This window comes from Bubalus kerabau, chromosome 2, assembly GCF_029407905.1.
Source record: "Bubalus kerabau isolate K-KA32 ecotype Philippines breed swamp buffalo chromosome 2, PCC_UOA_SB_1v2, whole genome shotgun sequence".
Taxonomy (NCBI): domain Eukaryota; kingdom Metazoa; phylum Chordata; class Mammalia; order Artiodactyla; family Bovidae; genus Bubalus; species Bubalus kerabau.
In genome coordinates this window covers 129,623,807-129,638,800 of record NC_073625.1, presented here as the reverse complement: position 1 = coordinate 129,638,800, position 14,994 = coordinate 129,623,807, and the positions used below count along the sequence as shown (strand labels likewise).

Here is a 14,994-nt window from a genome sequence, read left to right as displayed (position 1 = left end):
GGCATCTTCTCCTCTGCAAAGCCTACCCTCCCCTTCTCCACTAACACCCAAAAGAAAGGGGACTCTTTCATCACCTTATTTTGTGCCTATTTGTCAGTATGTCTTTCCCAAGTGTAAGCTTGTTGAGGATACAGATTACTGTCCTTTTCGTTTATATTCCCAGTGCCCCCAGAAGCTTTTGCACAGGCAGCTGACATATAACAAGCACTTAATAAATGTTACTAAGTGAAAAAAAACAATCGATTGTCAAACAGTAACTGGCTCTGTATTTTTTTAAAAAAATCTTGCCCTTAAAAAAAAAACTTCAATTATTTCAAAGGTTTTCAAATAAGAGCATGTGTAAGAATTACCTGCAGGGCTTGTTAAAATGGACCGAGGGGCCCCACCTCTCGAGTCATGATTCAGTAGGTCTCTGGTGGGGCTGAGTCTGCAGTGATGTTGCTGATGTGCTGCTAATCAGGGGACCGGAATCTGAGAACCAGTAAATTAATCAAACCATTCCAATCTGGTTTGATGGCTTAAATGGAGTCAGCTGAATAAAAGTCAGCCTCAGAGACCTCAAGGGCAGGTCATGGAAGATGAGCATTAACACTGAGGGCCAGTTCCAAAGACAAGCCTCGGGGAACTACTCAAGGGCAGAGCAGCAATGAAAGACAGCTTTATGTTAAGGCCTCTTTCTTTCTAGAGGGTGTCGGCTCTCTAGAGAGTTATATGAGTAAAAAGAGGTTGGAAGAATAAAGTTTAAGGAATCTCAACAGGCATATGATTGAATAATGGTTTTAAATATGAATAGTGCAGAAAATATGAACTGTTCACCAACAATGGGATTTTGTTTAAAATCCACAACACATGAAATTTATGTGCTTAAAATAGGCAATGTTGCTATCCCTGACCTTAGGAACAAACGTGTCCCTAACATAAAGTCCCAATGAAAGCAAAAGTCCCGTGAAAGTTCTTCTCCCACAATTTAAGGTGCATGCCTAGGAGGCAGTTCTGGTACAGCTCTGCCCCCCAACTGCCATAATCCTCTCTGCTAAATAGCCTGGCCCAGGAGGGGCAGAAGGCTGGTACCTCTGTCAGATCACTGTGGGGAAGGATGGCCAGGTCAGGCCTCAGGCAGCAGCAGTTCAGCACAGAGTTGTATCTGAGGGACACAAAAAGACCCAGAGTCAGGGGCATGGTTGGGGTAGAGTCTGGTGACTTGGGATGCCTTGCGTCTCCCACGGCCAAGAGGAAAGCATGACAGAAACCAAACATTCCTTGCCTTTCTTCATCAAATTCCTTCCCAAAGAGGATGTTGTCTCTCAGAGTGGCATTGAGGATCCAGGCCTGCTGGGCCACATAAGCGAAGGTTCCATTGACTGCAATGCTGCCCTCTAGAAGTGTCATCTAGGGAAACAGACACCATCCAATGGCATCACAATGCAAAGCCATCACCCTGAGTCAACAGAACCCCCCACGTTCCACAGGGAGTTGACAGTCTAGTTGGTTTCCTTGGATGCTTTTGGAATCCAAATCCAGCTCTCACATTTGTTCCACAGCAGTCAAGAAAAGCAAAGTTGTCCTTGCTTATGTGTGATGGGAGCCCAGCATAACCCATGACTTGAATGAACGAATATTTCATTCAGCAACTCATAAGCTACTTTATCATCCTTTCTTCCTAACTGCAAACTGTTCTAATTAAAGGAACCCAAGCAGAAGGCCCTTTTGCAGAATTCCCCTGGGGAGGATGCTGCAAGGATTTAGAGCTAGTCCCTGCCTCAAGATGAGGGCAGGCCAACTTATCTACAGAATTAATCCAGGCTGTTGGCTAGGTCAGCTGCTTTTGTAAAATGAGGACCAGGGTGGGCTGGGAAATTCAAGTTAGACATCAACTAGCATTTTTCACTTTCATGCACTGGAGAAGGAAATGGTAACCCACTCCAGTATTCTTGCCTGGAGAATCCCAGGGACGGCAGCCTGCTGGGCTGCCATCTATGGGGTCACACAGAGTTGGACACGACTGACCTTACTTAGGAGCAGCAGCATTATAGAGTATTTACATAATGGTAACAGACCCTCCACTCCAATGTGAAGAGATTACACGATAAGCCCTGTGCTTTGAATTATGTTTTCAGTTGCAGGGATTGACACGAATCAATTTATCACTTTACTCTCTTTCAGGGTTCCTTTCAAAGGGACTAACAGTAGATGCTTGTCTTGGGTTATGAATGCTATAGCTTGAAACGGTTTCATTAACCAATCTGCACATACAAGCTTGTCCTCTCAAACACAGTAACGCACAGCAGACACACACAAGACTGTAACATACTGCCAACTGCCCACAAACAGGTAAGCACTCTCACAGATAATGCATTGTTCAGAAACCTGGAGGGTCTACTGTAGAAATCCAGCTCTTCCAGCTGCTACAGTACAAACACCCCACACTGCAGACCACCAATAAGGAGTTAAACTCGAAAGAAGCAGGGCTGACAAGTAGCCCCTGCCTCTCTGTCAGGATCTGATCCAGAAGCAAAGACCCGTTCAGTTTTCAATTTAACTGCTGCCCACCAACCCTCCCTTTCAGTCCACCTGTGTCTCTCATCACTGGCCCTGAAATTTGGCTGATCAGAAATTACGTAGGAGGTTTTTGGCTCTTAGCAAACACCAGTGGCTGAGCCCAACCTCTGCACAGTCTCATAAGCCAGAAGGGGTAGGGGTGGGGAGCTGCCCCTCCCGACGATTTGGATGCAGCTTTCCTCAGACCACCCTGAACATCTTTGCTCCACCAACTGTGACAATGACGCCGAACAAGACAAAATAACCCATAGACTGGATGCTACATGAAAATCGTCCCCAATCCCTTCTCCCATTTGTTTAATTTCCTCAACATGGATAAATGACTCAGAGGACCTTATCCATCAGCAGGAATAATCTTACACTTATCCTCATCTCAATCATCTAAGCCAAGCTCGTTTAATCCAAATTTAGAAGCACATGGGGTTTTGCTTTATTCTCCTGATTATCTGGTTCTAAAACATAGTAGAAGATAATCTGTCTTAGTTGGATGATCCCCACTTGAAATGCTGACTTCTGGGCCCTCTGAACACTATTCCCTCACTGCCTTGGGCTGTGCTAGTGTGTCTAGAAGGCCTAGCACCCCAACCAAACCATGAACTCCTCGAGGGCATAATTCTTTCAATGGTTAGCTTGAAAATGGAGTAGGTCTTTGTTTCTAGATCAAATCCTGAAGGCCCTTTCCCTGACAGGGAGGTTGGTGAGGCTGGTCCATTTGCTGGCAGTCTGCAGTTTGTCAGCTTCTGACCTCTGACATTCCCCAGCACACTGTCTGGCACACCTGTGGCACTCAATAAACACGTGCTGAATAAAAGAAGGCATGAGGAACAAGTGACTCCAGCTGGGTATCAGTGGGTCATTCACCAGGCGCCCACTGAATCCCATCCCAGATACAATGCTGTTGTTAAGGGGTAGGAGTAGGGGGGGTGGGGCGGGGAGTGGCAGGAGCATGATACAGACCAAGGGTCCTTTTGTTTCCACCTTTCCTGACTCTCTTCAGGAAATAACCTTATTTTTCCTGAGACTTTTATTAAGCAGAATCCAGAGAAAGAAGCAGAAAATGCCCAGGACAATAACAAAATCTTACCTGGCCTAAAATGGACGAAATGAGAGAAGTTTTTCCACTTCCCACACTGCCACAGATTCCAACCAGTTTACCCTGGACAAAGCACATGCGAGAGGAAGGTCATTAAAGGATACTGACCATTCATGTCAAGGACTTTAGATTTCTTTGAGGAAAAAAACATTAATGACAGTCTATCACTATGGGAACTCATCCTGAGGACCCAGCAAGTCACTTACCTCTGTTCTCCCTCATCAGGCACCCACGTCATAGGGTTTCTGTGGGGATGCACTGAGGTAATAGATGTGTAAGTCTTTTAGAAAATTTAAATATGCCACAGGCATTAAGGTGTCCCACATCACTTTTAGAAAGGCCCAAACCTTTCCCTACTTCGTTGGCAACCCATGCTTTTTGATAACTTGTTTGTTTTTATTGATGGTTTTGAAAGAAAGGACAGGACTCTTGAAAATCATTTTATTTTCATTTTATATGATTTTTTCCTCAGGGTCTATAAATCATTTTCAATAAAAACTACGCACAATGTGCACTGTTGTTTCCATTTTTCTACAAAACATTCCCAAGAATCTGAGGGCATATTTTTACCATCAATCGGACATGAAAGTAGAAAACCAAGCCTGTGATTAACTGAATATCCCCAGGCAAAATGATGAGTTCTCCATGGGCAGTATTAAGTTTTCAAGAACAGACAGATGATTTTAACGGGACACTTGTTCAGCAACACTCTATCACCTCAAGCCTGGCATGCAGGAAGGGGATGGAGAGTGGTGGTGTGGAAAGAACATGGATTCTGGAGGCAGACAGGTCTTATAAAAGTATTCTTGACAAAGTTTTTGACATGGTCCAGGGGGCTGAGAGATTACAAACCAGTGGTTACAAAGAGACCAAGCCACAGGCTTAGACTCTGCTCTGGTCAGTCAGGTTAACACAAAGAAAACTCTGTTCTGACGACTACATGGTGGCTAAAGATGTCAGCAGTGAAGCATGTGCCTGGGACACAGAAGACATCAGGCAAATGTTAACCTCCCTCCTCTTCCCTAAAGAGAGGGGCTGGGGAGAATAGCTAAAGGTTTGTCATGTGAACATGGACTGTAAAGGGCAGAAGGAGGGTCAACAGATAGAAAGGAAAAGAGTAAACTTTACCTGATTATAAGAAATAATCCTCTAATAGAGTTGACTAGCAATGTAATAGAGTTGCCTCAAGATAACTGTTATTAAATAAGAAGCCTGCTGTTAAAAGGTAACTGAAGTCAAAAAACTGACTCGCACGCCCTCCAATGATGAGCCATGCTAGTTGTTTCATGTGGTCTCTCATCCATCTCCCTCTTGTCTGTAACTTCCAACAGCTAGGAGCTTTTTGTTTCCCTTTAGTACAGCTCTGGATCTGTGTAACATGCCTCTCTGTACAGTCCAGCTCTCACAACCGTATGTGACCACTGGGACCACTATGGCCTTGACTATACCTTTATTGACAGAGCGATGTCTCAGCTTTTCAACACACTGTCTAGGTTTGTCATTGCTTTCCTGCCAAGAAGCAACTGTCTTCTGATTTGATGGCTGCAGTCACCTTCCACCATGATTTTGGAGCCCAAGAAGAGGAAATTGGTCACTACTTCCACCTTTTCCGCTTCTATTTGCCACAAGCAGGTCAGGAAGCAACAGTTAGAACTGGACATGGAACAACAGACTGGTTCCAAATAGGAAAAGGAGTACGTCAAGGCTGTATAGTGTCACCCTGCTTATTTAACTTATATGCAGAGTACATAATGAGAAACGCTGGGCTGGAAGAAGCACAAGCTGGAATCAAGATTGCTGGGAGAAATATCAATAACCTCAGATATGCAGATGACACTACCCTTATGGCAGAAAGTGAAGAGGAACTAAAAAGCCTCTTGATGAAAGTGAAAGAGGAGAATGAAAAAGTTGGCTTAAAGCTCAACATTCAGAAAACGAAGATCATGGCATCTGGTCCCATCACTTCATGGCAAATAGATGGAGAAACAGTGGAAACAGTGTCAGAGAGTTCATTTTTTTGGACTCCAAAATCACTGCAGATGGTGACTGCAGCCATGAAATTAAAAGATGCTGACTCCTTGGAAGGAAAGTTATGACCAACCTAGATAGCATATTCAAAAGCAGAGACATTACTTTGCCAACAAAGGTCCATCTACTCAAGGCTATGGTTTTTCCAGTGGTCATGTATGGATGTGAGAGTTGGACTGTGAAGAAAGCTGAGTGCCGAAGAATTGATGCCTTTGAACTGTGGTGTTGGAGAAGACTCTTGAGAGTCCCTTGGACTGCAAGGAGATCCAACCAGTCCACTGTGAAGGAGATCAGCCCTGGGATTTCTTTGGAAGGAATGATGCTGAAGCTGAAACTCCAGTACTATGGCCACCTTATGTGAAGAGTTGACTCATTGGAAAAGACTCTGATGCTGGGAGGGATTGGGGGCAGGAGGAGAAGGGGATGGCAGAGCATGAGATGGCTGGATGGCATCACCGACTCAATGGACGTGAGTTTGAGTGAACTCCGGGAGTTGGTGATGGACAGAGAGGCCTGGCGTGCTGCGATTCATGGGGTCACAAAGAGTCAGACACGACTGAGCAACTGAACTGAACTGAATGGGGTGGATCCCATGATCTCAGTTTTTTAAAAATATTTAGTCTTAAGCAGGCTCTTTCGCTCTCCTCCTTCACCCTTATCAAGAGGTTCTTTAGTTCCTCTTCGCTTTCTGCCATTAGAGTGGTATCATCTGCATATCTGAGGTTGTTGATGTTTCTCCCGCCTGTTTTGGTTCCCGCTTGTAACTGTAAAGAAGGCAGAATGCCAAAGAACTGATGCCTTCGAACTGTGGTGCTGCAGAAGACTTCTGAAAGTCCCTTGGATAGCAAGGAGATCAAACCAGATCAATCTTAAGGGAGATCAAACCTGAATATTCACTGGAAGGACTGAAGCTGAAACTCCAGTATTTTGGTCATCTGATGCAAACAGATGACTCACTGGAAAAGTCCCTGATGCTGGGAAACATTGTGGACAGAAGAAGAGGGTGTCAGAGAATGAGATGGCTGGATGGCATCACCAATGCAATGAACATGAACTTGAACAAACTCCAGGAGATGGTGAGGGACAGGAAGGCCTGGCGTGCTCCAATCCATGGGGTCACAAGAGTCAGACACGACTGGGTGACTGAACAACAACAACAACATGCCTCACACCACATTAGAACCCCTGAAGACTACTTCCAGTGAGGTAGATGGACATTCCTTACCACCTCTGTCACCACCACCTTGGTCCAGAAAACTAATGCTTTTCCTTGGTTCTCCTGGCTTCACTCCTTGTTTTCCTACACTCTTCTGAATCCAGAAGCTAGAATGATTCTCTGCATCTGTAAGTCAGATCACATCACTCTTCTCCTCCAATCCCTCTAGTGGCTTTTCTATCCATTCAGAGTAAAGGAGAAGTCATTATGAAGGCTCTGGCCCTCCAATCCTCTCTGCTTTTAGCACCCTCCCCTCTCTCTCATGCTCACTCTGCTCCTGTGAAAAGCACAATTAACATACTCGGGGCTTTTGTGCTTTTGTTCCCTCTGCCTGAATGCTCTTCTTCCCCATGTATTCTCATGGCTCATTCCTTCAAGTCTTTGCTCAAATACAGGCATACCTTGCACATACTGCAGGTCTGGTTCCAGATTATTGCAGTAAAGCAAATATCACAATAAAGTGATTCACACAAACGTTCTGGTTTCCCAGTGTTTGTATTAGTTATGTTTACTTTATACTTTAGCCTATATAGTGTGCAATTACATTGTGTCTAAGAAAAAACACTGTATCCATTTTAATGTAAATACTTTATACTTTAGCCTATATAGTGTGCAATTACATTGTGTCTAAGAAAAAACACTGTATCTATTTTAATGTAAAAATATTGCTAAAAATGCTAACCATCAGCTGAGTCTTTAATGAATTGTAATCTTCTCTGATGGAGGGTTTGAAATATCTCTAGGATTACCAAAACATAACAGAAATATGAAGTAAGCAAATGCTGTTGGGAAAAAACGTCTACAGGCTTGCTTGATGCAGGGTTGCCAGAAGCCTTCAATTTGTAAAAAAAAAAAAGAAAAAAAAGCATCATGTCTGTTATTACTTTTTTTTTTTTTTGGCTGTGCCCTGAGGAATGCAGAATCGTAGTTTGAGGCCTTCCCTAAAGTAGTCTATTTAAACTGCAGTGACACCTGCTCTCTTTCCATCAAGCCCTTCATCCCCTTTTCTTTGTAGCCCCTTTACCTGTTTACCATCTGCCTTTGCTCAGAAGAAGGCAAAATCCAGGAGGGCAGGGATTTTGTTTTCTGCTGCTCTATAACAGTGCCTGACAGACAGATGGCACTCAAAATGGCTGTGGAGACTTAGAGAACGAATTTATGATCACCACGGGGGAAGGGTGGGGGGAAAGGATAGTTAGGGAGTTTGGGATGGACATGTACACACTGCTGTACTTAAAATGGATAACCAACAAGGACCTACTGTATAGCACAAGGAACTCTGCTCAATGTTACATGGCAGCCTGGATAGGAGGGGAGTTTGGGGGAGAATGGATATATGTATATGTATGGCTGAGTCCCTTTGCTGTTCACCTGAAACTTTACAACATTGTTAATTGGCTGTACCCCAATACAAAATAAAAAATTTAAAGACAAATGGCTGTGGAGTGAGCAGATACATATACCCCTTGGATTTTCTGGATGCTGCAGCCCTCAGCACGCTGCTGGGCCCCAGTCATGTTCGGTAGGTTAAGCCTTGAAGCTGGAGTGTCTGGTAGTCACTCCCTATAGGGAGACTTCTGAGAGACTCTAGTCCTGGGCTGTAACATCATATACCATAATGGCCTTTACTTTCATTAAAAAATAAAGTTACAATAAAATTGCTGATGACAGCACCACTGGGAGTACCTATTAGATGCCAGGGTCTGTGCCAGGTTCATAGCCCAGCACTAATGAGCAGCTCACACAGAGTTATAATAAGAAATCATTATTACAGCTCACACATAATATAACAATCAAATCTACTCAGGGCAAGATTGTGGAAAACCCGCTTGAATGCTTCATTTCCTTGTTTACAAAATGTGTATCTCATGAGAGCATTTCTATTATTTATTTCTATTGTTATTCATTTCTAGTGTTAAATTCCTAAGAATCCCTTCTAGAGTGGACCTGGCCAGGTTGGCTCTTTAATGCAAAATCACTCCCAGCCATGAAGCACTTTGCCAAAACGACGGTAGCAGCCCCCTCTCCCCAGAGGACAGCTGGGAGACAGTTACCTCTTCGATCTCTAAGTCGATGTTGTAGAGTGTCCTCTGCAGGCGGAGGCTCCCCAGGTGGATGTGCTTGCCCTCTTCCTCCTCAGGGCTGGGCCGCTCGTCACTGTCCAGGAGGAGGTGACCCTTCTGCTCTGCCAGCACCGCCTGATGCTCAGTGCGCTGCAGCTGCCTCACCTTCTCTTTCTTGCCCCTGGCAGCCCTCTTGTCTTTTTTCGTTTTGGGGGTCAGCTTGGGTGAGTTCTGGATACTGGAGTGGGAGGAGTCCCATGCCAAGGTGGCATTTTTCATCTCTATCGTGAGGTGAGGGCTGGCTGGTTTTTTCTTTATCATGTGAACCTCTTCCATTAGAAACAAACTCTGATAGGAGTTGTGAGAGAGGTGCAAAGATGAGACACTGGATCAAGACCAGGGAGACAAGCCTAGGGCGTACACTCACGTAGCAAAACACATCAGGCTATACAGTGGAAGGAAGCTGAAGGGCAAAAGGTAGCTCATTAGTGTAGCCCAGCCTCAGGCCCATGGAGAGGTCACGGGAATGTGGGGACACCTTGGGAGGGACAGGGGCCTCCTCAATCGGCCCACACTCTATGTTACCAGTTAAATGCTAAACTCCTCTTTCCTTTTCCACCACTCTCAAGAGGACCAGGGGTATTTAACTGACTGGTCTGCAGCTCTCTGTTCTCATTCAGGAGCTGCTGAGTGGTAGGCAGTAAAATGTAAGCAGGAAAACCAAAGGGCACATTGCTCTCCTGCTCTGACTCTCGTCACTCTGCCATCCAGATCACTCCTGCAGGGCCCCCAAGCCTGGGCACTTTCCTCATGTACCACATGGCACATGGCACAGGGATAGGCTGAACTGATCTGATGACCAGGCCTAGCTCTCTCCAGTTAGAAAGGAGTACCTAAGGTTTGATCGACGGCAGAGTACATCTTCTCACCAACAAGTTCTCATGTCTTCCAAGTCCTACCTTGGAACTTGTGAGAATTCAAACAAAGGGCTTGCATGAAAGAGAAGGGTATCTCCCTCAGACACCCAGCTGAGAAGAAAGCAGGACTTTTCCCTCCCACCCATTCCCCAGCCCCACTGAGGCATGTCAGGGGAAGAAAAGAGGAATGCTTGAAAAGCTAAATGTCTTGGAAATTACACTGGAAACAATGACCATAATAAACCTCTGCCCAGAACCAACATGTGCCCATGACTTTGAACCCACTTCTGACACGTCCCTTAACTAAGTGATCTTTTCTACAGGATGCTATACCAGTTGGATTCCAAATATGATTAAACAATGTTTTTTTAAACATTAGAAAGTCTTTAGAAAAAAGATAACTTTTAGTGGCAGGACTCTTTCCCTAGTTACTTCGTTACCAAGAACCCCTAACTATTTTAAAAGCCCTTTCAAGTTTGCAGCTGCTATTAAGTGTACCACATAATCCTGTTGCCTGAGAGCAAGCCCCTTCTCCTAAATCCTAAACTTGGTCTTTCCACTCCTAAACTGCCACATCTCCTACCCGCTCCTAATCCTCCATCTTCCCAGAAGTGTCATGTTTCTAAATCTGGATAATCTTTGCTCTTGGTCATCCTTTAAAAAAAGAGTAGTTTAAAGTTTAGTTTTCTGAAAAGAGCCATTGGCTTCATTTGTTCAGAGCCTTCCTGAGAAGACTGGGCTGAGAATAACATGCCAAATATTCTGCCCACCTTCAGACTGGACCACACGCTGACAGAATTCCCATCAATTCTCTCACCTGAAGAGTTACTAAAAGGATCTCCTAGGGCTTATGTACTATAAAAACTATGTTAGTGCCTCTGACTTGCACAGCTTGTCCACATTTTCCCCTCCCACAGGCTCCCCACAGCCCCATACTCCTCCCAGGAGGATTTCAGCCTCAGTCACTCTGCCCGGACACTCTGAGGCATACAAGGGCCCCATGTACCTGAATTCATATCTACATGGATTTGCACCTGCCAGGCAAGAATCTTAGAGGTACATAAACCATAAACCTCAGCTTCACCAGAGGACGATGACCATCCAAACGCTACTCTCAATCAGTGAAACAATCAAATTGGAGTGTATCTGTTGAGCAGAAGAGGGGACCACTCATAGAGTTGCCAGATAAAATACAGGACACCTAGCTAAATTCTGATTCAGGATAAACAATGACTAATCTTTTAGTCTAAGTACATCTCATGCAGTTATTAACGGGGTGTCTTGTGTTTTTATTGGCTAAACCTGGCAACACTACAGTGGTGACTGTCTTAACAGAAAAGTTATAAGGTGGCTTCTCACTGCCTTTCTATAAATTATCATCCTCCTAGAATTAGAGGTGGGGGAGGAGGAGAAGACTGACAAAAGGAACTAGCCAGAATGCGACTCATTCTCATGGGGTATATAGCAGAGCTGTGGGTGGTTTTGCTTCTATTATTAACTCTGAAACTTCCTGGGTAGAGGAAGGATCTATAGTGTGAAAAGCCATCTGCTAACATAAGTTCGCACTAGTAAGTGAAAAGAGAGCTCTCGAGAAACAATAGGAATGAACAAATCTACACTATAAATTCCTATCCCTTCATCCAAAATGTCACCAAAGCCATTCACTAAAGAAGACTGAGAAGCAATTAATGGTCTAATTAATGGGACTAATTAATGGTCAAAACATCTGCCTTAGAGGTGAACACTCTGATTATTACAGATCATTTCAACTGATCTATTTTTAAGTTAAGGCCATTCAATATATTTTCAAATCTTGATTAATATATTTTCTTAGTGTAAAAATTTTTATTTGGTTAGTTTCTAGCTCTTCTATTTCTCTGCTGAGACTATCTTTTCATTTCTAAGGTCTTTTTCTGATAATTCCAACATTTGGGTCATCTCAGTGTTTTCGACTTTCTTGGTTCTTTGTACGTGGAGAAATTTTGGATTGTATCCTGGGTATTTTGAATATTACACTATGAGACTCTAGGTCCTGGTTTTGAATCCTATCAAAAATGTTGTGTTTTTGTTTTAGGAGGAAATTAATCCATTTAGGATCAATTCTGGTCTGCTTCCTATGGGCTGTTAAAAACAACAGGCCTCAAATAGAGTCACTGATGTTAAGCCCCAAACTAGGACTTAACTACAGTTTCAGCTCTCCCAGGAATGGAATATTAAACCAGTCAATCAGGAATCACCTGATCAGCACTAGCTAGGAAACATGCCTGAGAGACCCCTGCTGCTGCTGCTGCTAAGTCGCTTCAGTCGTGTCCGACTCTGTGTGACCTCGTAGACGGTAGCCTTCTCCATCCTTGGGATTCTCCAGGCAAGAATGCTGGAGTGGGTTGCCATTTCCTTCTCCAATGCATGAAAGTGAAAAGTGAAAGTGAAGTCACTCAGTTGTGTCTGACTCTTTGCGACCCCATGGACTGCAGCCTACCAGGTTCCTCCATCCATGGGAGTTTCCAGGCAAGAGTACTGGAGTGGGTTGCCATTGCCTTCTCCAGAGAGACCCCTATTTTCCCCTAGAGGAAAGTAACCTTGCAATAACCAATGCAGTTTTCTGCCTAGGAAAACATCCTTGTTCCCGGTCCCTTCTGCCTGTAAATCCTTTAATTCTGTATAGCTCCTCAGAGCTCTTTCTCTTTACTAGATTGCATGCTGCCCAATTCATGAATCACTAAATAAATCCAATTAAGATTTTTTCAATTAAAAAAAAAATCTGCCTTCGTCAAAGCTAGACATTGTGGGTTCTGCAAAATAAAGCTCTGATTACGATTAAACCATTTCTTTTCATGCGGCTCTGGAATTTGGCCTTCTAGAAACCAGGTTGGGGTGATGGAGGGTTGGGCCTGGGGGGCACATTCTTGAGGACTACCTTTCTTGACACAAGGCTGAGAACCTTACTTTTGTATTGCTCTCAGCAGCCAAGAAGGATTAGCAGGAGCTACTCTCAGCAGTGGCTTTGTCAACAGCCACTTTGCCAACAGCTGGGAGTCCAGCCACACAGGTGCTGTTTCTTTTTGTTTTCGTTTTTTTAAGTATTAACCACTTCCAAATATCTACCTCCCTCCACCCTCCCAAATATATCTACTTCTTGTATCATGTATTTGTGTTATTCTGAAAGCACAAAGAACATAGTCAAAGCATGATCAACTAATCCCTTGCAACGAAAAAAAAAATCCTTATTTCACTTCTCAGTATGGTCTAGGTTTATACTATTCTCATGTCACTGCATTTCCTGTACCATGAATGACCAACATACAGGACAGAAAAAAGAATCAAAAAGAGTTTATGACCAGCAGCATTTTGGTAAAGGTAGATGTAGATTAAGGTGAGAAAAAGCTGACAGTTTCCTGATCATTCTAATTGCCTAGGTTTGAATCACTTAAAGGCCCAGTAAATTATAACAAATACCCATGTTAAGTCCAGACAAAAGAGACTAGCTCTGAAGGGGAACAATGAAATTTTGGGAGCCGAGAACTACATAGGCTGTCTATAAAAGGTAAAAAGTCATATTTCTATGGAAAGGCCCTCTGAGTCTTTCACTGACTTCATTCTTACCAACTTGCCAAAGGCTAAAGGTGAAAAACGTCAAGTGTAGCCAGCCCATGTGGCCCACTGGAATAAAGGCAGCAGTTAGTTTTGCCATGGATAGCTCCTGACATGGAGGGGTGAAGGGAGCCACTTACCTTAAATCTGTCAACAGCCACAGATGCTTCTGAGAGGGACTTTACTGAAAATGGTGTAACTTTCAAAGCAAAAGTCATGGAATTGAAGACAGTTACCACTGTGAAAGCCTGAAAATAGGAAAAGAGGAGAAATTGAGCCTAATGAGGCTCTGTGACTAAAGTAACACAACATCATCAATTTCCTCTCAGGTTTAAGGAGGGCTACAGCTTGACTGTCAAATGTTGGTATGAGTCAGATGTATTTCCAATATATTTTTTTAAAGATAGAATTTTTATGAGACCTCCAATTAAAATTCTCAGTGAATCTAAATCAATTGATGATCTGTATTTCAGAATTAAACCCAAAGCTGAGTTGACTAAAAACAAGCCATACATTATCTGTGCACTGGGGCTAAATCTCCATTCTTCCACTTGGATTAACTGCATGGGTGAAAAATCCAAATCTTGTAATAAGAGGACCAGAGCATCTCTACATGTGGTGTTTCTACAATGTCTCCAAGCTCACTGACCTGTGCTGCTGTTAGATCAAAGCCAAGGGTCATGTGAACAGAGAAGGTCACCACGCTGGCGATCACCATCACAATAGGAGCCACACCGACAGTGATACTCTGAAAGTACCCAGCTTTTTCCAACATCCGACGTTCATCCTCTCGGATTTCTAAGGAAAAAAAGCAAGACGGTTTCTAAAAAGCAAGTCGAAAGAAACTATGGGATACTGCTTGCTGCTGCTGCTAAGTCACTTCAGTCATGTCCGACTCTGTGCGACCCCATAGACGGCAGCCCACCAGGCTCCCCCGTCCCTGGGATTCTCCAGGCAAGGATACTGCTTATCTGTCACCAAACACGATTTGGTAGGTCTTTGGCCACCATGGGTTTTAAAACGACCCTGTAACATCTATGATGCAAAAACTAGGTCAATATGACCATCAATTATAATTTAATCATGAAAGCTGGTATGCAAGCCTGAGGTTTGAAATGGATCAAGTCATAGGAATGAATCTAAAAGAAAAGTCATTACTTCTCAGTACAGTAATCACCTTCTGCCTTGCCTGATTCTTTTTGCAAATTTCTTATGTTCAGAAGGAATGAATACATTAATCATGTCTGCTATTGGCAGTTACGTTTGCTTACCTGGTTGTTGTTCATTTCTAGCTTAAGTACTTATAGGAAAGACTATACAACAATAATGGAGAATTAAAAAGGAACTAGATTTACTAGGGTGCCTACTGTATGTTGGGGCTAGGAAAGAGGCTTTCACACAAAAAAGCAGTAAGGATGACTGAAAGAAGATGAATGAGATAAAATACAATTTTTGTAAGCAGAATGACTTTTATTAAATATCTACAAAACTAACAACCTTATTAACAGAGTAACCATGGAGTTTAAA

General features: G+C 43.5%; 2 protein-coding genes across 5 annotated transcripts in view; both read right to left on the bottom strand.

Annotated features, from left to right (window-relative positions):
* Positions 1-10,876, bottom strand: part of PARL (presenilin associated rhomboid like) — a 138,088-nt gene extending 127,212 nt beyond the window's left edge. The window contains exon 1 of the mRNA XM_055568928.1: positions 10,873-10,876. The gene's annotated coding sequence lies outside the window, so the exon portion shown is untranslated. The remainder of the gene's footprint in view (positions 1-10,872) is intronic.
* ABCC5 (ATP binding cassette subfamily C member 5) overlaps positions 1-14,994 on the bottom strand; it is an 81,833-nt gene that overhangs the window by 35,520 nt on the left and 31,319 nt on the right. For all 4 annotated transcript variants that reach the window (XM_055568923.1, XM_055568922.1, XM_055568924.1 and 1 more), the window contains exons 9-14: positions 14,117-14,265; positions 13,608-13,715; positions 8,951-9,307; positions 3,644-3,715; positions 1,265-1,389; positions 1,072-1,144 (exon numbers count right to left, since the gene is read on the bottom strand). In XM_055568923.1, coding sequence (XP_055424898.1) covers positions 1,072-1,144; positions 1,265-1,389; positions 3,644-3,715; positions 8,951-9,307; positions 13,608-13,715; positions 14,117-14,265 — 884 coding nt within the window. The remainder of the gene's footprint in view (positions 1-1,071; positions 1,145-1,264; positions 1,390-3,643; positions 3,716-8,950; positions 9,308-13,607; positions 13,716-14,116; positions 14,266-14,994) is intronic.